At 33.0% G+C, this 26319-nt stretch overlaps 1 protein-coding gene and 1 pseudogene across 1 annotated transcript; both read right to left on the reverse strand.

Moving 5' to 3' along the window:
* Positions 1-1856: 1856 nt before the first annotated feature.
* Positions 1857-10251, reverse strand: LOC108992304 (mitogen-activated protein kinase kinase kinase 5-like). Its single transcript, XM_018966833.2, has 11 exons — positions 9608-10251; positions 6219-6872; positions 6054-6141; positions 5453-5515; positions 5196-5359; positions 4815-4890; positions 4195-4254; positions 3985-4110; positions 2965-3174; positions 2653-2744; positions 1857-2538 (listed from the first exon to the last, which is right to left on the reverse strand). Exons 1-11 carry the CDS (start codon positions 10036-10038, stop codon positions 2319-2321), a joined length of 2184 nt encoding a protein of 727 aa, XP_018822378.1. The 5' UTR covers positions 10039-10251; the 3' UTR covers positions 1857-2318.
* Positions 7840-9214, reverse strand: LOC118344655 (annotated as a pseudogene).
* Positions 10252-26319: the final 16068 nt, after the last annotated feature.

The following is a 26319-nucleotide window of genomic DNA, read 5'->3' on the forward strand; positions in this document are numbered from 1 at the left end:
TTCATTCACCATACATTTAGTAAGAAAAAAAATTTTAAAAAAAATAAGTATAATATGTAATATGAAGATGATGAACAGAATTTTTCTTTGAGATTATGGTTGAAGTCACGGTTAATAGCCACAAGATTTTAACTCTCTTTTTGTCGTTGAAATTGACTATTTGGACTATGTTTATATTTAGTTGGCAAGCATATTTCAATCCATCTCAAATTAATTATTGATGAGACTCACTATTTTTTAATTTTAACAAAAAAAAACAAAAAAAGAATGAATGAAAAGATAAACTCATTTCAACCTACTTCATACATTCAAATACATATGTCAACTTAATTACATTTAAACGCATCTCAATAAGACCCATAAAATAATATTATTCATAAATCAATTCAGATCATCTGAAATCACCTTAACATCCAAACGCAACTTAATGATTAAAGTTATATTTGGTTAGTGAGGTGATCTCACAGACTACTTCACTATTATTTACAAATTATTCATTCATTTGAATTATTATTCATTACATTTTACTATTTTTTTATTATTATTTATATATCATTTGAGATTATCCAAACCAACGGATACAAAGACCGGCTCTATGATGAGAGCAATGACCAATGGATAAACACACGTATGAAGGAAAGCCTAGCCACTTAGGCAACTCTCCATTGTCGAGACCAAAAGCTACGCAACCATCGCAGCTAGTTTAACATGTTCTCTTGATCTCATTGTATTTTTATTTTTTTTCTAGTCATTTCAATCTCTCTTTCTTGCACTTTTACCTGTTATATAGTCTGTAATGATATGCCTTTAAATCACTGAACTTTTACAATGTTTGAATCTTTAAACCATAGAATCCATACTATGTTTACCAAGTTTTGACTTTTTTGTAATAACAGTCCTATTAGTAAGAAACCATCATTTTAATATATTTTTTATTGAATTTACAAATTTCTTCATGTCCTGAATAGCTATATAATGGATGGGTTTAATAAAAGAAGCTCTCTAGAGTCAATCTTACTTGGATATCCAATCCTGCAAATTAGAAGTTTGCTTCTCAAGTGAGCACTATAGAGAGCAAACATGCTTTACGTCACCCATGCGAGTACCGCGTGAGCAAAAGTGATCGCCACCTTAGAGACCAACCTGGATGTAGCAAAGTGCTCACCACTTCAACGAGCACCATATAGGAGCATGAAGCATGTCCTCTCAGCGAACATCATGAAGGAGCATGAAAATATTGATATGGTAGTGTTTACTTGTAATCCCCACACCGTTTTCTCTTATGACCCATTCCTCACCCCTCCCTTTCCTTCCTTTCCACCCATAAATGCAATTTCCTCGTAGATTTTTGGGTCTTTTTTTTTTATCTGTTGTTGTTTCCTTGATTTTTTGGCAGTTGAAGCCTGACATACTACCTACCTTTAAGCTTCCAGAGTGCTAATCACTCTTAACATTGCATTTCAAACCAGAGGGGAGCCTAACGTGCTGTCCAAGCTGCCTGCAAGCTTCATTTGCTGCCGTGCCTCCACCATACCAACTACCACCCATGTCATATCTTTGGCTATTTCAGCTGTCAATCTTCCTGTTTGAACCATTTCCACTAGACTCAGAGCTCCACCGTATTGCTATGTTCATTTTCAAGATTGTGCACCTGCTAGTTAGGCTTACTGAATTGTTAGGTGCTCAAGCACTATCATTTATATACTTGAGTGCCTATGGTGGATTTATTCCAATTTATATTGGCAGTGTATAGGAGAAAATGACAAGAAAATTAAAGTAACTGTAACAAGCCTCATCTGCTATCTTCTTGCCAACAGATTTTATAAAAATTAATTGAAACATAAATCTATTGCCAAATGAATTATTAATTGAAACAAGATGGAGTCTCAATATCTACAAATTAGTTGTCTATGTCATACAGAAAAGTTACTTTATCCTAATTTTACTATCTTCGTACCTTTTGCTATCTATTTGAGGTCTTTTCTATTTTCCAGAAGTATGAACTATTGTATTAGTTCAAACCCGAAGCTTTAGCGAAGAATCACAGACAAACAACACTCAATTGCCAGCTGAGCTTACTTCCTTTCCCGGTAAAGGCCTTGTAAGGCCAAAAGAGGCAGCAAAGATTCATATATGGTAAATTGAACCTCTTCTAGATCAAAGGTACAGAAGAAAGATTTAAATGAATAAATGATAATGCAAAGATCTCCATCAGAAGTCCCAGAACCGTCTCTTCTAACCAACTGCTGCCCTTTGCCCAGTTGTACACTAAGAGGACCATAGTTCCATTCCCAATCTAAATCAAGTATAAAAATACTTCAGAGGTGTGAAACTTCCCTTCCATGAATCCTTGTATGTGCAAGTGAATGGTTGTTGCCAGTGCCTAGGGACACATTGCTGAAAATATTTGAAGGGTTGCAACTATGTGAACTACGAGTACACTCTGTCGTAGATAGGCCAGGGAAAGCTTGAGGCACGGATGGAGGATGATAGAAAGCCTTAGGGCACTTACAAGAACCAGAATGTTGGCAGGTTGCACTAAAGAGAAAAATATCAAAAGTCAGATACATTGAAAGCCAAATTGAGTAGCCAGTAAGAGCAATTCAGTAACTAAACAATTACAATCTGAGTAGTTCTGTTAAGAATTTTTACCCAATAAAGGGCAGATTCCTGCTCATGATTCGTGTGCCGATTGACATCACATCTTTATTCTCCATGTCATCTCCGACTGTATGTCGTTTATCCTAGAAGATCAAACATGGATATAAAACATGTAAGTAAACTTTCAACAACAGTTTGAGATGTTGACCAATTTAAGAATCTTTGGATCAATCATGCATTTGTTTCTCCTTGTTATTCTTTTTCATTCTTTTTTATTCTTTTTCTTGCAGGGTTAGGGTTGGGTTGTCATTACATCTGGATGTCATTATTGCTATTCATCAAGGACCTATAGTTCATACTTACCATAAGATCAACCGTAGAAAATGCCTGCAAACAGACTGAAACATTATGATCATGTGAATTTTGTACGAAAGGATGCTCTAGTAGCATATTAGCTGTTGGCCGCTCTGCAGGATTCCTTCGAAAACACAGTTGGAGGAAATCCTTTCCCTCTGAGGATAATGTTTCCGGAATGGGTGGGGATCTATTCAAAACTTTGAACATAGCTTGAGGCTGAAGAATTGAAGAAAGTTAGGATACTTAAAACCCGAAAGTATGAACACAGACACACTGCAAAAGTTTCTTAAAATGAAGATGGGCATGTCCAAGGATGATTAGGATACATGGTTGAAGAAAGAAAACAAGTGAGCACTATCTATTGTTGTAACATGTAAAAAATAATAATAATAATAATTATGGAAAACTAGCCAAGTGTCCATTGATACCATGCAAATTGAAGACATAAGCAGATGCCAAGGGTTGTCAACAATAGCATGTTAATAATATTGAAAAAAGAAAAATGAACCAGACGTTAATTTACAGTTTTTCAATGCCACCTGGAAGTAGAACATATTAAACCCACAACGCATGTAAATAGGGAAATGATACTCTGAATTCCCCACACAATTTATAAATACAAGCTTCCATAAACTAGATAGGAAATGAGAACCATTTCACAAATAAAGACCGACTTGCAAACACCCTTTCAAGATCTCAATGTCTAAATGCATTCTTGTGAAACTGGGGTCATGTTATCCAAAAGGCAAGTATACTAAGAAAAAAATGTTGCAAGGCCAAATGCAGATTCCTTTCTACTTTTATTTTGTATTTTTCCTTGAAAATGGAATAGTAGAAACAATCAGTTACACGTCAAAAGATTAACCACAAGAAATTCCTCAACACAAGTTTGATTCTTTGTTAGGTCCATTCATGTCAGAGGTAACTTGAATTCATGCTGAGCACATGAACAATAGTGTGTAGCAAAACTTTTACAAGCTTAGAATGTCACAACAAAAAGCATAACAAGTTTTATAATGTCCTTACCCCTGAAAACTCACACCATGGGGGTTTTCCGTTCAGCATTTCGATGATGGTGCAACCCAAACTCCATATGTCAACAGCCAAAGCAAGGTTAGGATTTTTACTATTTTGCATTGCAGCTTGCATGACCTATACAATAGAATCAGAATTAGATGTAGAAATAAAAGGTACAAGCTAATTACAAAACTCATGTCCAATTGCATAGGGAAGTACCTCTGGAGCCATCCAGTATGGACTACCCTTCAAAGAAAGACTATATGATTCTCCTGTAAGCTGGTTAGAGACAAGGTTCAAGTATGAAACAACAACAAAAAAAAAACTAAAGAAAGAAAGAAAAAATGCGTGGCCCTGATTATGCTGAAATAAAATTGTGCAAGAAATATTTGTAGACCAATGCTCACCACAGGAAATACCACAGATGCAATATTCACACTAGCTTGAGGGAGTTGTAATAAGGGACAATACATTTTATCACGTGTTTGAACCATTTAACACGAACTGTCATTAAACCTAGTTTGTAACCACACTTTTTACCTCTAAAGTCTTAGCTATCAAGTGTTTTCATTTTCTCTTTAAAGTACCAAAACTAACACATTACACCCTAAAACTACTCGAAATTAGCAATTAGGACCCTTCTTCAAATTTAACCACTAAAATGACAAAAAACAAGCAATGTGACATAATGTGGCATCTGATCTTAACTGATGGTGTTATTTGATAGTTGGCAGAACTTGGTGGGTGCAATGTGTCAGTTATGGTACTTTGAAATGCATCGTTTAAAACACTTGGTAGTTGAGGGGTGAAAATGTATTGAACCTAAATTTAAAACTCACATGTTTAGATAGTCCAAAATCTGCAAGTTTAACGATGCCAGATGCATCAACAAGCAAATTTGCACCTTTGATATCCCTGTAGAGCACAATCATGCAAGTCATCAAAACTTCAAATAAACAAAAGCAACCAAATACTTCCAGCAATTGTTTTACTGAAGACTGGGCAGATATAAATTTAAAATATTTATTCCTTATAATCTTCGTAACAAGACCAATTAGTGCTCTGCCTAATTTCCAAAGAAGCCCTCAATCATGGGTTTGCTTCACGAAATTCAGTTTTTCCATATTTTTATCAAAATTTGGTTTACAAAATATCATGGTTAGCAGAGAAGTAAACATACAATTCCAATCTTTTCCCTTGATATAAAACATGATAATTACCTATGGATCGTCTTTGTGCTATGCAAGAAAGCCAACCCAGAAAGAATATGGCGAGTAAAATGGCGAATCACAGATTCAGTAATAGCTCCGCAATGTTCATTTACATATTTATTTATTGATCCAGGATGAACATACTCCAAGTATATGTAAAAGCGATCATCATTCTGGTCATAAACATTTAATTAGTCAGATATGTGAACAATGAGAAGCAACTGGTATAACCAATATAATATAACAAGTACTGAAGAAATACTCACTATCTCACTGCCAAAATACTGCACAATGTTTGGGTGCTTTAGTTGACTTAGGATTTTTATTTCCTGGTGCAATAAATATGATTAATAAAGGAAGTAGAAAATTAGAAAGACAATTGGAACATCTACAAATCTAGAACTGAGATAAGGTCTCTTAGCAAGTCCTCTATACAAGAAATAGAATAAGTAAAAGCATGAACTGAAAACCCCAGAGAACATTGGTGATTGTTGTAATTTTGCCATGCGGGATTTTCATAGAGAGAGACAAGTGGTCTTAGGTCCTAAGCACCAGGGAAAGGGAACTATACAAGAGTGTAAATAGTCGTTGAAAATGCCATTTATTGGAGCCTAGAGTTAGGGCCATTATGCAGCTCACAGGCTTACATTTCTTGTTGTAAGAACCAACCATGTTCTTCCCCTTATCAAATCGTTATAGAAACTCAACTAAATTAATACTTAACCCCAATTGGCTGGGGTTGGTTCCATGAATTCTTCATCAGCTAATTGGGTCTGGCACCATATATCTTCATTTTTCATTATACCTTTTTAGTCAAGTTTTACAGAAAGTCAGAAAACCCCCAAATTAAAGAAGTCTAGCAAGTACCTGCTCCAACTGCTTTACACGTTCAACAGATTTAGGATCATCAGGAATGAGATCAACTTCCTTCATTGCACATAAAGCTCCAGACTCTCTGACATATAAATAAGGAAATGTTAGCTGTAGAAGAAAATTGAGAATCAATCATCATAACTTTACAAGGTCGCATACCTATTGGTTGCAAGGTATACGCTTCCAAATGTACCACGCCCAATGAGTTTTCCTTTTATCCATTGACCTGTAAAAGATGATACACATGGTTGTTCGATCACATGCTGTATGGTAGATGATTGTGGCTGCATAGATGATTGTGGTGATAGTACTGCTCTTGGAGGAAGTGGCAAAGGGTGGGCACTGATCTCAGGCCTTTCCACATAAATCTCTGATACAAATTTATGGTGTGAAGGAAACACAGTTCTGTTTGGACTTTTGTGGGAGGGATGGGAACTTTGAAGTATTGGGCCATGTAGGGGAGACTGATCAAGACCAGGCATGGTTTTCGTTGGTTGCACATTTGAATAACAATCAACATGGTTATGCTGATGTTCTTGAAAAGCCAGAGAAGAAGGAAAGAGATCCCTAGAACTCAATCTTCGTGGGCTTCCAGCAGGACTTGAAAAAACACTAGTGGGAGCACTCCTAGCAGGAACTTTCAGCCTGAAGTTTCCATTGACACATTCATCATTTAAATCTTGAAAGAATCCTCGACAATAATTGTTTGAAAACTTGAGTGAACTTGGGGTGACACAAGTGGGAAAATGCTCCCGAGCGTTTTGTCTTTGAGGGCTAACAACAGGACTTGAAAAAACACTTGTCTGACAGCTCCTGCAGGAATATTCAGCTTCAAGTATGATTATTGGATTCAACATTTACATCTGGGGAGAATCTCATGTGATAATTGCTAGTAAGTTTTGTTGAAATCATGGCAACATTATCTACGTTCTTCGTGATTGTTTAATAGAACAAAAGTTACTATAATAGATGAATAAGGCGATAGAATAGACCTATATCAGATACATAAAGCATGTTATTTGTTAAACCTTCCATTGTCCTGTAATTCAATCATGACTCAGAAAATAGATTCAATTTATAAAAAATAAAATTTTCAAATCTGGAGCGTCGCTCTTATTGAGCCACATCATCATTTTTATGTTAAATCTCAATAAATTTCATTATCTAAGTTTAGGGGGTTGCTTAGAAAGTTATCTCATAATTTATATCTCAAACATCACTCAAACACAAAACATTTTTTCAATTTCAAATCTTCAACTTTTTCATCTAATCATTATAATTTTTCCAACCTTCCAAACAAAACAATACAATTTTCTCAAATTTTAAAACAAAAATAATATTAAAAAATATATTCAAACAATATTTTTATTTAACATTTTCTCTCTCATTTTTCAAAATCCAATAAAACATCTTAACTTTAACTATTTTACTATTATTTACGTATTCTCATCTCATTACCCAAACATGCCCTAAATTTATTTGAAAAGTCATCTTTATAATACTATGAAATTTAGAACTCAAAATTTTGAGACACTTCCCCTTTGACTTTTTTTTTTTAAAGAAAAAACTATGGATACGAAAGAATCACAGACTACTTACCCAAAAATATAAGAAAGAATCACAAACTCCTCCAATATTCATGCAAAAACAAATCGATTGCTCATACAAGTTTACTTTTTCTTATTCTTTGATAAACAGGTAGTTGTTTATTTTGTTCATTTGTTTTGTCATGAAGTACGTCTTTATGCGGTTGATTCTTAAGATAATGTGTAGTGAGTCTTGTTGCTGCAGTTGATCTTGCTGTCTATTATTTTTCGATTATTAATTGTAGAAGATGATATAAAGAGGAAGAAAGGTAAAGAGTCATCGAATAAAGATTACTTCGGAAACGGACTGAGGAAAAGCAAAGGAAACGAAGAGTTTCAGAGAGACAGAGAGCGTGTGCGTTGCTGAAAGTAATCGACTTCCAATCTCTGGGTCACTCATGGGGGGGCATATAGAGAAATAGGTTTGAGACCCACTTCGGGTTTTCTTCAGTACTGCAAAATGGTAGCGAGAACCCCACAAAAGCAAAGGACACCCTTTGTGCTCCTCAATGGAGACGCCAATCTGGTTGCCAGTCTTGAAGGAGAGAAAGACCGGCGAAATTTCGAGGCAGCTGACATCTTTGGTGACTTCTGGGTCAAGCTCTTAGGCCTTGTCGGAGAAAGAGACCCCACTACCGGCGGGCTCTTGATCTTGACTTGAAACTTGGAAGAAGCCGAGGATGGGGACTTAATCAAGAACTTATGTGGCATCTCTTTGTTTCTTGCTGTAACGGGAGACCCTGTCTTGCAGAAATTCTGTTGCTTTGCAGAAGTTGTAGACAGGAACGCTGGGTTGGGGAATACAACGGTCTTTTTCACCCGCGGCCTATTTTGGGGATACCCTATTTGCCAAGTATCGGTTGTTTTCTTTTCCCAGTTCTCTGACCTTTGGAGGTGAAGAAACCTTGAAGTTGATTCGTGATCGAGCCCTTTGGAGTGATGGTGAATCAGACTCCGATAGAATTAATTGCAACCTGTTTTGCTTCTCCCTCTTTCTTCTGCTCCTTAATTCCGTGTTTTCGAGTTGTGGCTTCTGGTTTCTCCGATGAGTTACCGGAGTTTTTGGATCTTCAAAGGTGGTTTTGTTGGCAACTGCTGCTGCTATTTCTCCCGCAAATTGGCTTGCTTGTAGAATTTCTCCCAACTGTTTCTCCTACAAGCATTGCTGGTAATGACATCCTGCGCCACTCCCCTGCTGATTGAGGAGCTGGAAACTTCCCTGGAGATATCTTGGAAGCAGCATTCTTGATCCTTACAGACTCTTGCTTGCATCTGAGACTAGTCCTCAGATAGCCTCTGGTAATTCAAGGGCTGAACTCACCCCGGAGATCACCTTTGTCCCGCCTGCCACGGTATACTGCAGCTCCTGCAACCTAGCCATACACCTATCCACCTTTTTTCCAGTTTCTCTTAGTAGGGCCGGATTGAGAGGCGCTACCATTTCGTCTGCTTTGGTGGTGTTCGCACTACCATTTTGCAGTACTGAAGAAAACCCGAAGTGGGTCTCAAACAACCTATTTCTCTATATGCCCCCCCATGAGTGACCCAGAGATTGGAAGTCGATTACTTTCAGCTACGCACACGCTCTCTGTCTTTCTCAAACTCTTCCTCAGTCCGTTTCCGAAGTAATCTTTATTCTATGACTCTTTACCTTTCTTCCTCTTTATATCATCTTCTACAATTAATAATCGAAAAATAATAGACAGCAAGATCAACTGCAGCAACAAGACTCACTACACATTATCTTAAGAATCCACCGCATAACAACGTACTTCGTGACAAAACAAATGAACAAAATAAACTTCATAAAAATAAAAATAAAAATGAACAAAATAAACAACTACCTGTTTGTCAAAGAATAAGAAACAATAAAATTAATTGCAGAAGAAAAGACATGCAAGTCCGAAATGGTTCATATATCTCAACACCTAAAAGGAAGGCAAAGAAGGATAAGCTTTCTACCTCCCCAAGGAAGAGGCCGACCCTTCTTTTGGTGATTCGAGACGAGCATGCCCTGAATTCAATGCCGTTGACTCTGGTCTCCAACTTGAAGACAATTCAGGAAGCGGCAACCTTTGCGGAACCGCTGAGCATGACCAGTGCTCCGATTCACCCCATGAATGCGATTTCTTGGGCGAACCAGGCAGCGATAAATACGACCCTTCACTCAACTGCAAGCCGAGGTCTCGGTCACTGGCGTGCCGGAGCTTCCTCTGCCGAGTGAGCCGCCTCTGGGTAAACGATTGTGTTTGTCCCCGCCTCGTGGGTAAAGCACCATCACCGTGCGTCGGAGCAGAAACAGAAGGAGATGAAGATTTCAAAGAAGAAGAAGATGGTGATGATGATGATGATGATGATGATGAAGAAGAAGAATGTTTGAAAAAAGAAAGCATTTGGGAGCTAAGGAAAAATGGCGAAACCCAACATGCAGAAAGTGCTGAAACTCAAACAAACCCCCATATCTTGGTAAGCCAAATGGGAAACATCTAAGAGCTTTCATGCTTTGTTTACTCATCTCGATTTTCTAATTTGAATTGTTTGGGTCAAACAGTTGAACCTCAGTTGAAGAAAGAAAACTCAACAATCAAGCCTAGAGCTTATCTCTCAAAATTTCTAGTCCTTGACAAAACTCGACCGGAGACATGAGTTGGAGAAATCGGGGTCAGAAACATGACAACCCAGAATGTCTACGTATGCTGTGACCTACACACAAGAGGGACAATGGTGGATGTCGCTATCGGAGAGCTTGTTGTCCCAAGTCAAGAACCAATAAGATTTTGGGTGAGCTAAGGAAAAGCTACAAAAGTCAAACCATACACCTTGTGTGTACGGCAGAGGATACTTTGGGAAGGTATCTAGCTTCCTCTTGTCTTCACGTCATTGAGATTGTCAACCATGTGCGCGATAGTGAATAGAGACCACATCGAAGGCCATGCTTGATGCTTCATCAAAAATATGATCAAATATAAAATATGATAAATTTTATCAAAATACAGTTATGTTGAATTAGTTAAAATGATAAGTAAAAAGTTTTGAACTACAGTAAATAGATAGATTTTTTTAAATTTAAAGAGTTATTGTTCACCAAATAAATCTATTTTTTATTCACGTTTAATCTCCAACAATTTGATGGGCTACTGTTTATCAAATAAATCTATTTTTTATTAAGGTTTAATCTCCAACAGACTTTTTCATTCTCATCAATTTTGTGCATGTAGTATCCCATAATAGTGTAGAAAGGTGTGATTTTGTCCAATATCTCAAAAATAAAAACCGTCTTGTAATAATAATGTAAGAATTAAATTAAATTATTAATTAATATATGATTAGTGTAATTGTAAAATATGTAAAAAAAACTATTAAAAAATAATATAATATTATTATTTTGATAAATTCAATAACTAATCCAATGTGGAGTTATGGTTAAGGTGTTTTGGATTTACAAAAAATATATACTTTTCATCAAATTTTAGATATGACTTTGACCAAGTCAATGCTAATATTCTTAGAAGTGTTGTCAACTTCTCATTGGTTTTGAAGCATTTTGCAAGATTTGTACGAGTCCCACCTTACCATAAATAATATTTTTTTAAATTTAAATTCCAAACACAAAAAAGTAAGAATCGTTAAAAAAAAATTAATATTTTGTTAGTTATACAAAAATTGTGGAAAAATATTTTAACCATGAGATTTTCACAAAAATAAAACTCAAGAATTGACATAATTTATATTATAAATTAGATTGTAAAATGATTTTTATTGTAATATAGATATAGGTCTCATTTTGACATAAAAACGGTTTCATTTCATCTCATCATTATAATTTTCTCAAATTTTTACACAAAATATAATAAATAATTTAACTTTTACAAATCTCAAAATAATAATAATATTAAAAAATAATATTCTAACAATATTTAGGACCTAATATATCACATGAAATCACACTAATTTATAAGTTTAATTTTAAAATATCTCCTTTTCTCAAAATTGTATATTGATTATATCTTTATCATTGTTTAAATTTTAAAATCTGTCTATTGCATCTACCATTTTCATAACACTATAGTAAATTCATAATTCCCATGCAACTTCTTCCCTTATTTTGGATTACTTCTTTTTAAAAGAACTGATAAGATTCGTATATGATAATGAAAGGTAGTATATGTGAGGATTGAAATAAATGGTGCAGTTTTTGGTGGAAAATCATATACATACAATTATTTTTACAATCTTTTACATAATTTTATAAAATAATATCATTTTAAAAAAAAATTCTTAATTTAAAATATATTTATATAAAATAAATTATAAAAAATTGTAAGTATATAATTCCTCTTCTTACTGTACAAATTATCCTAAAATCGAGTAGGCATATGTTATCATGCATGCAGTACAAACTACAAAGGTCTAAACGTAAACCACCTACCTTTCATGACTTCCCAAATTCTTCTCAAGTTCACACCAGTTTATTCTTTGTACTTTGTTGTTTTATTATTATTCTTTTTTCCAACAAGTACTGCTCCATACAATATATATCACTTTTAAAAGATTTGTAATTTTAGTTGAGCAAGTTTTATTAATTTTCTTTTAAAAAAATGAGTAAATTTAAAATTTATATGAAAAAATTATTTTTTAATGATAAGCCTTATTTTTTTTCCAAAATAAATGTGCGGGACTTGCACACCTCTAAAATAAAAATATTGTATGTTTTGAACCTTAGATACCTAACTAAGAGAAAAATAAAATAAAAATATAGACATCAAACTTTCTTGTTGTAACATATAAATAATAATAATAATAATGGGAAGGGTAGAAATAAACAAGATGTTGGAATGAAAGAAAAGAATATTAAAACTTCCAAATACTAAAGCGTTCACTTTCACAAAACTTTTCATCTCATTTCATCATTACAGTTTTTCAAATTTTCACATAAAATAAAATAAACAAATCAACTTTTTCAAATCTTAAATAAAAAAATAATATTAAAAATATATATTTTAATAATATTTTATTTAACTTTCAACTTTTATCTCAACTCATCTCATCTCATCTCATCTCATCTCTAAAAACAAACGAGACTAAGGCTGAAACATATATACAAGGAAACAATGGAGAAACAACAATTAATGGAAAAATATTCATATCTCCAATTTTCTTGATGCCTTTCTTTCTTTCTTTCTCATTTTATTTAAGAGACGTACTTTGACCAATGAGCCAATCTTGCAACTTTATAGGTAACTTTACATGAACTCATGTGCTGGTCTGATAGCATCAAAGCAAATTAGGGAACTCAAAAGAAAATGTATATTAATTTTATAAAATAAAAATAAAACAAAGAAACTTGTATATTCAAGAGGTAGGAATGTGTGTGAAGTTTCCCCGTTGAGTCTTGACCAATGAAAATGCATGGGGTCAGTTGATTGAGAAGCCTATTGACTATATTTATGATATATATCATGTGCATGCAATCCCGACCACATAATTAGGTTAGGAAAAAACTCAGAGAATATCTTCATGTACACCAATATATAATATTATATATATATATATATATATATATATATATATATATATATACTAACGGTTGGGCAATGTGCAAGGCACATTTGCCAGGTTGAAAAATAACTTATTTTGTAAAATATAAATATGTTTTGGGTTAAAAAAAAACGTAATCATAAGTAAAATAAGTAGTAAATAGAGAATTTTTTATGAACTCAATTTCTGCACCTAACAAGTGAAAAGAGATGTGGAGAATTTTTGTGATAGTGATAGTATTTCATTGCATAAATCGAAGCAATCCAACTAAAGAAAAAAAATGAGAAGTGGTAAAATGAAAGGTTGGATTTAAATCTTAAAAATTTTAATGTACCAGCAGCAACCTCGTCCTTCAAAAAACAATACACGTAGACATCATATCCTTAGATATGATTTGGATCGATGTATTAATAGTAGTGACATGGTTTGTGAATAGTAATATATAAAATTATTTGGATTAAGATGTTTTATTTGATTTTAGAAAATGAGAGAAAAAAAGTTAAAATAAAAATATTATAAAAGTTAAAATATTATTGGAATATAATTTTTTAATGTAGTTTTTGTTTTAAAATTTAAAAAATTTATATTTAAGAAAATTGTAATGATTAGCTTAACAAATTAAAAAATATTTTATATTTAAATAATATTTTAAAAAATATATAAAAGTTTCTGAAAACCTAAGAATCTATTAATCTTTTCCTCGAACTCAATAATTTTGTTTGGGAAGAGATAGATTGTCAATTCCCTCCTGACCCAATGATGTTGTAAATTTTTTATTTTTTTAAAAATGTTTATAATGATTAAAAAAATACATGAAAAAAAGAAAAAAAAAATAAAAAAATGAAATACACATTCATGACATATTTTCAGGTTACTTTTTTATTAGTTGTGGCAGTTCTCTTTAGTTAATTAAGAATATTATCATATTTAAATTATGTTAAAACTCTAATTATTTATATAGTTATACTTTTTTAAAAATATTTAACAAAATTTTATTATTTATTTAATGATGAAATATTAGTATTTTATAAATGGATTGGTTATTTTGAAATTAGTGATACTTGTGTAAAATCCTGTATGGCGTAAGATTTTCTAATTGAAAAAAAAATCACGTTTGCCACATCTGTCAAATTGAAGAAAAAAATAAAGTGTAATTTCAAATATTAAAATAGTCTAATGTATAATAATAAAATTATTATTTATTTATGTTCATAATTTATTATGAAATTTAAATTATATTAAAAATTCAAATTAATTAGATAGTTTTATTCTCTTAAAAATGTACAGTAAAATTTCATCATTTATTTAATGATAAAAAATTAGCATTTTATAAATTAAAGTTGATTTTTAGTGTATGATATAATAAACAATAATAGGATATGCGAAAAAAACATGCGAAGAAAAAAAAAACAACTTCTTTATTGATAATTTAAAACTCAAAAATCAATATTTTTTTCACTTTTTCTTTCTTCCTCTCTCTCATTCCCTACGCACGATTACGATATTACGTCGTACATTGGCATTCACACGGACAAAAAAAAAATCTTTACTGTTCATCATACTGTCGATGAACAGTAATAAGATATGGAAAAAAAAAAAACGGCTGATTTAGATTGTGTATGATATAATAAACAGTAATAGGATATGCAAAAAAAAACATGCGAAGAAAAAAAACAGCTTCTTTATTGATCATTTAAAACTCAAAAATCAATATTTTTTTCCACTTTTTCTTTCTTCCTCTCTCTCATTCCCTACGCACGATTGCGGTATTACGTCGTACATTGGCATTCACACGGACAAAAAAAAAAAAAAATCTTTACTGATTATTACTGTTCATCATACTGTCGATGAACAGTAATAAGATATGAAAAAAAAACGACTGATTTAGATTTACTGTTCACGATGAACAGTTATAAACAGTAACGTTATAGCGGCTTTTAAGTATAGGCAGATATTCTAGTATTGATTATTGGATAAAGTCATAGATATTATTACCACAGATCATGATACGTGTATGTAATGTAAAAAATATTCAAAATGTGTTGGAAATATGATCGATATTCCTCCTATGCAAATATGTTACAATGAACTTATAAATGTCGTATAGCAAGTTAATATATATATATATATAATTTATCTAAAGCATTTTACACTACACATCATTCACATGATATAATTTAGTTTAAAAGATACTAGAAAAAAACTGTTTATTTATGGCCAGTTATTTCTTGCGAAAATGATTATTTCATATTAAAATGAGTCTATTTTTATCATAAATAATCATTTTCATTTTAAATAATCCGTCACAAATACTGTTTTTCTTGTAGTGAGATAAATAATAAAATTTATATATATACATGAGATGGCGTGCGTAATGTGAATACTTGTTTGCATTCTTTATTTTAAGACAAAAGGTTTGAACAAATACTTGAGCAAAACGATAAGGATGGGTTGTTAATTTTATTAGAACAAAAGAATTGACTTGTTAAAACACACGTCATGATCTCAAATCCTCCTTGAACTAGAAATATTACTCTTGCCGATCATAGCTAAAATGACTTACATTTTATTTTTTATTTATTTTTACAAACAATTATGGATTAATACTATCAAGGAAGACGTGATCAAATCAAATATCCAATCTTCCTTCTTCATCAAGTTTTTTCACCCTCAAAGAAATCAATCGCACTCAAAATCTAAGGTGAATGACTCGGTCAATACGGGTTAATTTAGGCATATTAACTTTAGAAGGGTTAAATCTGCGTAGTTAAATATAATATCTTAAATCTACTTTATAATAAAAATAATTTTATAAGCTCTATGCTCCATCTGATTAAGTGAATCCTAGCGCTTGCTTCCTTCTAAGGCTCGAACTGAAGTCCGAGCTCCTGCAAGAATGATGCCTCATGTTCCTTCCTCACTTTACTCTTAGGATTCTGATTTCCATTGTTCTGGTACAAAGACCTATCTTTTCACTTTTAAATGGAGTGAAGCTAATGCTTAAGGGCTGAAGGGAGAACAGATCATGAATTGTATAAACCCCTTACTCTTCCTTAAGGTTTCAAAGGTGGAGTTAAGGCAACAAGCATATAAGGTGCTTCGGTTTCCAATAGCAAGTAATCAGGCATGTGTAAAGAAAATCCATCCTGGTAGGTTCAGGAGATCAAGCTAGCAAAGCATGACGGTCTTCAATCTAGCATTTTTGTAGTTCAAGATCAGTGAATGAGAAAGTGTAAGGCTAGTTGGCAGCTATTTGAACTTGTTGTAGTTTCGCTCATATTTTGTTGGATCTTTTTTTTTCTTAGTTTTCCCATCTTTTACACCACAGAAAAAGGTACTGATGATTTTTTGAAGTTTCTCAAGAACAGCTTTAGGCGTCTTTAAGATAGAAAGACTGTGAACGGGAATACTTTAAAGCACATGTTTAATGAGAATTAGACGCGCCCCACTAGATAATATTCTGGCTTGCCATCCCTCCAATCTGAATTGAACTTTAGCAATCAAGTCATCAAAATGAGCTATTTTCAGTCTTCTTGAAATAATAGGAATTCTCAGATATTTAAAGGGGAAAGTCGTTTCCGTAAAACCCGTGAAGCGAAGAAGAGCCCAACATCTAGAGATAGGAACCTGCGAAGAGAAAAATATAGAGGACTTGTTTTGTTGGATCTAATTAAAGGAAAACATTACTTCTTTAGTACATTCATTCGAAAAATTCAAAATCCTGTTTATGCTAAGACAAAAACAGGATTTAGGCTATGAGATCACTTTATAAAGTTGAGCCTATGGATTGGTTGATCTTAAAGCCCGATGCAATCATTGAATAAGACTATTTGGCTTTATTTCTACTAAGTCATATAACTGTTTGGAAAAGTTTGAAAATATGATTGTTAGAAAAAGACAGGAAAATGTTAGTGTTGAAAAGAGATAATTTCATTTCTTTTTTAAATTATGACTTTTGGGAAGAGACGATTTTTCAAGAAGGCAAAAAACATAGTACCATTAAAAGGAGAAAAAAGGTTTTACCATTGAGATGATACGATTTTTATTCAAATATGACCATTTGGGAAGAGATGGTTTAAAACAAATTATCATTAAGAAGAGAGAAATTTTAAAAACACTTTCATTACTGAGAGAGAAATAATTTAATTTTTTTTATTATATACTGTTGGAAATGAATTGTTTAAAACACACGTCTTAACAAAATATGAATGCTAAAAAATAAAGAAAAAAGATTTTAATAGAGTAGAAAAAGAATAAAAATTAGGGTTGGGCCCTGTAACCCGGCCGGCCCATCCCACTAGGGGATGGACGAGCAACGACCTGTCTGGATTTTTGTCCGGATTTTTACCCGCATAGCCATATAATATATATGTAATACATCTATATAAACTAAAACCCTAATCTCTCACTCTCTCTCTCTCTCTCTCACTCTCACGCCCATGCCTCTCTCCTTCCTCTCACACCGACACCCCTTTAATCTTCTCCTCCTTATCATCCTCTTATTCTTTGCCACTTACTCTCTTCCTTTCATTCTCCTCCTCTCAATCCTATTCTTTTATGGAATCTCCACACCCACAACCAAGCAATGGTCGCGTGTCTCGGGTCATTGCTACATCAAGTTCAACGCCCAATCGTGGTCATAGGTCTCCACAAAAACTCACAGGCCATGGCGAGACGATGGTTCTTTGCTCAGATCCACGACACGATCGTGGTTCTCTATGCATTTCTTTGGCTTAATATGTTTTTTGTTGGACCTATGTATTATTTTGTTGAATTAGTGCATTTGGTTTTGATCTATAGATTTGGAGGTTAGATATGTTGCTTTGGTGGTTGGATCTATCGATTTGGTAGTTGAAAATATGTTTGATGAATTCTGGGAGGGGGTACCCACTAGGGGTGTAATCGGTCCGGTCTGGTTTTAAACAAAATTTAGGACCAAACCAGTATGTATCGGTTTTGTATTTTTCAAAACCAATTACGCACCGGTTATCCTCCTAAACCGGTACCTCCACTATCCGGTCCGGTTTGTCGGTTTTAATAAAATGCAATTTCTCATAAAAAAAATTTGTTTATAAAATTAAAAAAAAATTGCTTTAAAAAAAATATATTTTATTAAAAATCTATTACTATTTACAAAAATATATTTTATAAAAACAAATCTGCTATATATAAAGATACTAATACTATATGCTATACATTATAGGATATATATTATATAATAATACATTAATTCTAAATTATTACTAATACTATATACTATACTAATAGTGATATTAATGCTTAATACTATTTATAGTTATAGTGATATTAATACTAACATATTAAGTTAACTATACTGTTATACATATATTATGCTATAACTCTTATAATGTATTAATATATCCTAATAGTATATTATACTATTATAGTGTTACTACTACATATAGTATATATATATATATATATATATATGTTATAATCATATAGTGATACTAATACTCTATATTATACATTATGGAATATGTATTATATATTATATAATAATATATGGTCATAGTGATAATTATATAATATCTTCTATATAATTATAATTTATAAAGATTATATATTATATTAAAAATATTTAATTTAAATATATATTATAGTGAACCGATCCGGTCCTAAAAATCATAGAAATCGATCCGATTCTGTCCCATTTTTGACATTTTAGAAACCGGTTCCAGATCGGACCGATCCAAAACTGAACTAGTGGAACTGGTTCGGGCTAATCCGACTAATTGTTCGGTTAAAATTTCGACCCCTAGTACCTGCATATGCGGAACGGTGGCGGGAAGCGGCACTTGCAAGAGTCTGCCCCGCCTAGGAGGGTAGCAACCCTAATAAAAATTGAGATACAGAGTTTTTAGAAGGTAAGTAGTTAAAATAGAGAAAAGAGTTGTGTTTTGCTAAATTTTGGCAAAACTTGTAAAAAGCTTAATGTGGATGCTCTAAACATGGGATCCTATTCTAGAGAGGTCAAAAGTGTTCCCAATTACGAAGAGTGGATGTAGGGTGCTTTTGCAGCAAAGTTAAAGACTTCCTCAAATTATAGAGAGCCTCAAGTGCCGATGCTCTAAGAGCATTCACAACCGATTAGGCAAAGTCTAGTTTAGTCAGTAAAATGTGAAAAAATGGGTTAAATTCAACTTCAGCCGGCTGGCGGTAATAGCTTTGACCTATAAAGCCATTACATTGTGATGTAGGGCTTAGTTTTGTCAGTGAGTTTCAAGAATTTACAGTATTATATACTACAAAAGAAAATATATTTGTAACTATAAATTATGGAATTATTGTATAATCGTTTTAAAAAAAGTGAATAAAATATAAAATTTATATAAAAAAATTAATTTTTTAATAATAAATCTTACTCTTTTTCAAAGTGATTATACGACGGTTGCATATTTTATAATTATATGTAGAATTTCTCATAGTATAAATTGCAAAAGAAGTATATTGCAAAAGAAAGAATGACCTTCAAAAACATGACGAGCCATAAAAGTAATAATTGAGATTCAATAGAAAATAAATTTATAATGAAGTGAATGAAAGTCGAAATAAAAATGAACTTATTTATATTGAAAGAAAACTTGTAACTGTTGGAAGAATGTGTTTTTCAAGAATATGACCAGTAGATAAGGACATCATTTGAATAGTAATGATTATCAGAAAGTTTTCAAGTTTTAAAAATTCTTACCGTTAAAATAAGACAAATTTTGAAAAATATGATTGTTAGAAAAGTAAACGATTTTGAAAACAATATCGTTGGGGAAGAAAAATTGTCGTAAATATGAGAAATATATAAAAAAAAATCATAATATTTAAAAAAATATAGATTTAGAAAAATATAACACTTAGAAGAATAAGAATTTGAAAATTATGGCTGGGAATGCTCTAAATGGCATTCACATTTGACGAGCTATAAGGACTACTTGGCCAAAATTCATATAAATATAAATATATATATATATATATATATATTCCATCACAAGCATCTAACATCTTATAGGTATAAGTAATTCTACGTACAATCGTGAAATGTGTAAATGTCGCGTAATTGTTTTGAAAAAGAGTAAGATTCACTATTAAAAAATTAATTTTTTTTATATGGGTCTCATGTTTTATTTATTTTTTTCAAAGTAATTACGCGGCGGTTATATAATTCACAGTTGTAAATATCTTTTCTTTATTGACACAATAAAATAGGATGGATTTGGGTTTGTAACAATAAAATCCTATACTTATTTTTTTAGTTCTTCAAATAACTTTATACAAAGTTTTTAAGATTGTTTTTTATTATATAAGTTTATACATATTTTATAAAATCATGACCATTGAGAAGAGAGTATTTTAGAAAAAGAAAAGAATTATTTTCTTACAAAAAATATTACTTTTAGAAAGCAATAGATTTTGAAAATATTAAGGTTAGGGAGACAGAAATAATTTTGATTTTTTTTTTATCACGAGTAATATCCGGAGATTAATTTTTTTTTAAATATAACCATTAGAGCCAAATATGAGCTAAGAAATTAATTAAAAAAAATATACTAATAGAGTAAAAAAGAAATTGAAAGTGAGAGATGTTGAAGATTTTGAGAGGGGTTAAAATAGAAAAAATGATACTTTTGGGCTAAGATTTATCAAATTTTTAGCAACCCAATGTCATGCTCTTAGACGAGGACATCATTCAAGGGCTATTGGGCCTTGGGGCTTCAATGGGCCTTTGCAGCCCATTTACCCAACACATTTAAATCTTGCTTCGAGGATGGGATTGGAGATGCCATGAAAATTGGTCCTTGTACGTGGCTGCCTAGGTACCATCTTTTACAATGTCCAGGTCCAGTTCTGGTTCTAGGCTTTTTAGATCCGAACTGGACCGGTTCTATATAATAATATATTTTAAATTATTTTTTTAATATTATATATAATTTTTATATATAATAATATAAATTAATTTAAAAATAAACTGAAATTGTAAAAATTTAAATTTAAATTGACAAATCACATCAATTGAAAAAAAAATCCTAAATATCAAAAGATTTGAATTTATATACTAAAATTGTAAATAAGATCACTAAAACATTATTTATCAAAAAAGAAAGAAAATCACTCAAATATTATTATCAAATTTTTGTGGCCTAATAAATTCTCAATATATTCTTTTTTATAAGTACATAATACATTAGTAAATTAGTAATACTAATATACATTAGTATATAATGTATATTAATTATAATTTACATTTTATGGTCTAATACTAATAGTCTAATACTATTAGTTGATTGTTTAAAGAGAATGTTTCCTTATTAAAAACATGTCAATAAGTGTTAGGGCAGTTTTTTTTTTTTAATTAATAGCAACAGATTTTGGAATAAAAGTATAAAACAAATTTTTTTAAAGTAATTTTTTAAAATTAAAACTGAAAAACCATACCTAACTAGACCGGAACGAGTAAAACTAGATGTATCGGTTTAGGGGTAATCGGTACGTAATCAATTTTTGAAAATGTAAAACCGGTATATAAAGGTTTGGTTCTAAATTTTGTCCAAAACCGGACCAGATACATCCCTAATAAATATGATAAATAAAGTGTACATATAGTCATTGGAGTGAAGAGTGCATCGATTCGGTCATCCACGTACAATATTCACTATTTGTAAAACAACAATCAAATGTGTGGAGATCATAAATACACACACACACACACATATATATATATATATATATATATATATATATTACCCGAATTCCAATTTTATCCATCATAAAATAATGAAATTACATAATTTTTAATAAGTTGTTACACGTTAATTGGGTTCCTACTACTTTAATACTCATGATTCGACCAAAATCATGAATTTATAAAAAAAAATCAGTAGCACAATTATATCATTTTATTAATCATACTTTCACATTATCTAACATTATATTTGACAAGTATACATATTCATGATCTAATTATTAAAGAGTAATACTAGATATAATCAAGTTTCTCACACCTTAGCCAAGGATGCTTTATTTTGTTCTAATGTAATCATAGATTTAGAATCAGTTACTGCATGTACTAGTTCTATAATAATCTCTAAACTAGTTTCTTCTTAAATGGATGCAAGTTCTTTATTTCAGAAAATAAAAATAAAAATAAAAATAAATGCTAGATACAGTCTTAGGAGATACTTAGGGAATGAGATAAGATGATAAATTTGTGAATAGTAGTGAAATGATTTGTGAATAGAAATAAAATAGTTTAAATTATGATGTTTTATGTGGTTTTGAAAAAAGAGAGAAAAAGTTAAATAAAATTATTATAAAGTTAAAATATTATTAGAATATAATTTTTTAATATTATATTTATTTTGAGATTTGAAAAAGTTGAATTATTTTTTGCGAAAGTTTAAAAAAATTATAATAATTAGTTTGAAAGTGTTTGTATTTGTTTGATGTTTGAGAAGTGAAAAGGTAAAGACAAAAACCACCGCACTTCTTCTTGGTGGTATGCGTATTGTATTTATATAATATTCTATACAATATGACAGCTAGATGATTTACAACAGAGTCAGACTATCCATCTATATTATAGTCTATAATCAAGGGATTGCCTAGAATCATGTGATTGTGATGTGGTGAGATTGGCTGAATTATTGGAGACATGATTTTCGGATCATTCCATAACCGTAATACCCCCACCTCGCACGCGCGCGCCCCCCAAGCCTAGTGACTAAGAATCTTTGACGCGTAGCTTGGATTGCAAAAAAATGAAGGCAGGTTTGCCAAGGCTCTTTGTGAACACATATGCAACTTGAAGATTAGTAGGGACATAACGAATGTGTAGCTCTCCAGAAGCCACCAGTTCTCTCGCAAAATGATAATCCAAACCAATGTGCTTAGAATGTTTATGAGAAACCGGATGAATAGCAAAAAAAATAGAACTTTGATTATCACAAAGCATTATCGGAGAAGAGACCGAAAGCACATGAAGATCACAAAGGAGATGACAGAGCCATTTAACTTTAGCGTCTGTGAGAGCCAGTGCCCGATATTCTGATTCATAACTGGAGCGAGACACTGCCAGTTGCTTTTTAGAGCTCCAGGACATAATCTTATCACCAAAGTAAATTGCAAAGTCAGAGATTGATCGACGTGTGTCGGGACACCTAGCCCAATCGGCGTTGGAATAAGCAAGGATCTCCCGAGAAGAAGATGAAGTAAAAACTAGTCCAAACCGAAAAGTTCATTTAACATAGCGAAGAATTCGCTTAATTGCTTGAAAATGAGAGACATATGGCTTATGCATGTACTGACTGACAGTAGTGACGGCATGAGCAATGTCCAGACGAGTGATAATAAGATATTGAAGAACTCCAACAAGTGATCGGTAGAGAGAAGGATCACCAAAATCGGAACCAGTAGCCGATAGATGATAAGCGACCACCATTGGAGTACTGACTAGTTTGGAATCAAGTAGCTGGGCATGCTGGAGTATTTCGTGGGCATACTTGACTCGATTGAGAAAAAGGCCAGCAAAGGTCCGATGGGCTTCTAGGCCCAAAAAATAGTTCAAGGACCTGAGATCCTTGGTAGCAAATTCACGAGTCAATTTGCCAATGAAACCATCAAGGAGAGATGAGTTGTTGCTAGTGACCACAATATCATCAACATAGAGTAATAAATAAATTAAATCAGCACCTCTGGAGAGGACAAATAAAGATGAGTCGGCATGACTACAAGTGAAGCCCATAACCAAGAGAAAGGAGCTGAACCGATGAAACTAAGCACGTGGGACTTGCTTGAGTCCATAGAAAGCTTGGCAAAGCCAACAAACATATGTAAGATTTTTGGAATCAACATAGCCTGGTGGCTGGTCCATATAGACTTTTTTCTACCAAAAACCATTGAGAAAAACATTCTTGACATCGAGTTGACGAACATGCCAATTATTAGAAACAGCCAAGGAGAGGACAACCCAAACAGTAGAAGCCTTCACAACAGGGCTGAAAGTGTCATGAAAATCAAGACCTAGTTGTTGAGTATACCCATTTGCAACAAGACGAGTTTTGAGATGGTCCACGGCGCCATCGGATAAATATTTAATGCAAAAGACCCATTTAGAGCCCACAACATTTTTATTAAGCAGTCTCGGAACTAGAACCCATGTATGATTCGTTTGAAGAGCCTAAATCTCTTCATCCATGGCAGCAATCCAACTTGGATGTTTTGCAATGGATTTAAAGCCTTTGGGTTCACGCATAGTGAGCAAAGAATGTAGCAGGCCAAAGTTGGGAACTTGACCTAAATAAGAACTTTGGTTGGGCTTGAAGATTCTTGACTTGGCCTGAGTTTGCATGGGGTGAGTGCCAAGAAGAGGCGGTTGGCCCATTGCTGGTGTGGAGAAGACTTCTGTCGTGGGAGTGGGATCAACAGGCAAGGAAGCAGATCCATTAGAAGACCCAGGCAGCTCAAGAGAAGTATCCTGCAAAAGAGTAGAGGGCACAAGACTAATGGAGTTGTCAGTTAAACAAGGTCCACACGGAAGCGGTAATGGACTGGGTTGTGATGATAATGGAGCCTCTGAGCTAGTAATGGGCTCAAGAAATGCACTAACGGAAGAATTAGGCAAGGGCTCAAAACATGAATTCCCTTTGAAAGGATAATTAAGTTCATAAAAAATAGCATGCCTGGAGATAAAAACTTGATTAGTGGATCGATCAAGGCAATGAAATCCATGATGAGACATACTGCAACCCAGAAAAACACATGAACGACTGGGAGGGGCAAGTTTGTGAAGAGCATAATCACGTAAATAGGAAAATACAAGACAACCAAAGGGATGAAAATTGGTGTAAGTTGGAGTCTTACCATACAAAATGTCATATGGAGAAAGTCCATCAAGAGTAGGCGTGGGTAACCAGTTAATCGTGAAAGTGGCAGTGCTGAAAGCATCAACCCAAAATTTGAGTAGAACATGTGAGTGAAAAAGCATCGCTAAACCAGTTTCAATTATGTGACGATGTTTGCACTCAGCATGACCATTTTAAGAAGGTGTGTGAGGACATGACATTTGATGACGAATCCCGGAGTTAATTAAGTGATCTCGAAAAGTGTGATTGGTAAACTCAGAGCCTCCATCACTTTAAAATATTTTGATTTTAATAGAAAATTGATTTTCTACAAGCTTCTGAAATTGAATAAAGGTTCTGAAAAAAATCAGATTTTAATTTCAAGTGATAGAGCCATGAAAAACGAGAATAATTATCAACAAATATCACATAATATTTAAAACCTGAGGTGGAATTGATAGGGGATGGACCCCATAAATCACAATGCATAAGAGTAAACACATGAGAAGCACGTTTTTCATTTGGTTGGAAGGGAAGTTGGTGACTTTTTGCAAGTTGACAGCTAGAACAAACAGAAGAATTAGGAAACAAAGAAGTCACAAATAAGTGGCGATTTTTATTCAAAAGAGAAATAATAGAATGAGACACATGGCCCAGCTAAGCATGCCAAACATCAAAAGAGGCCCGAGGGCAATTATTGGAAACTAAAGAACGATGTCCATGCTCAAGCACATAGAGTCCATTCTCAAGTCTTCTAGTTGCCACCACCCTTCTTGTGACTTGATTCTATATGATAAAACGATAATTAGTAAAAGAAATGGAGAAAGAAAAATCTAACGTAAGTTTACTAATGGAGATTAGATTTTTGGTGAGGCCAGGCACAACTAGAGAATCTTTTAAAATAAGAGAAGAGGTGGGGGAGGTAGTAACGGTGTGAGATATAGGGAGAGAGGCACCATTACAGACAATAACACAGTCCTTACCAGTGTATGTGTCAACTTTGTCCAATTGAGCAACGTCATGAGTCATGTGTGCCGTGGCACCGGTGTCCGTATACTAGTCGTTCCTGAGTGTCATTCAAAGAACAAGAGGTGAAAGCTTCCACAAGATTGGTAGCATTCGAAGCATTGCAGGAGCGAGAGTAGCACTCATGATAGAAAGTGGCATAGTGCCCTTCTTCAAGAAAAATCTGGCAACGGATGGGGTGGTGACGTTGAGAGCGACCGCCTCCTCGTCCACGTCCACCACGGGAGTTGCGGCCATTACCACAACCAGAAGCAAATG

This window comes from Juglans regia, chromosome 15 (assembly GCF_001411555.2).
Source record: "Juglans regia cultivar Chandler chromosome 15, Walnut 2.0, whole genome shotgun sequence".
NCBI classification, from domain to species: Eukaryota; Viridiplantae; Streptophyta; class Magnoliopsida; order Fagales; family Juglandaceae; genus Juglans; species Juglans regia.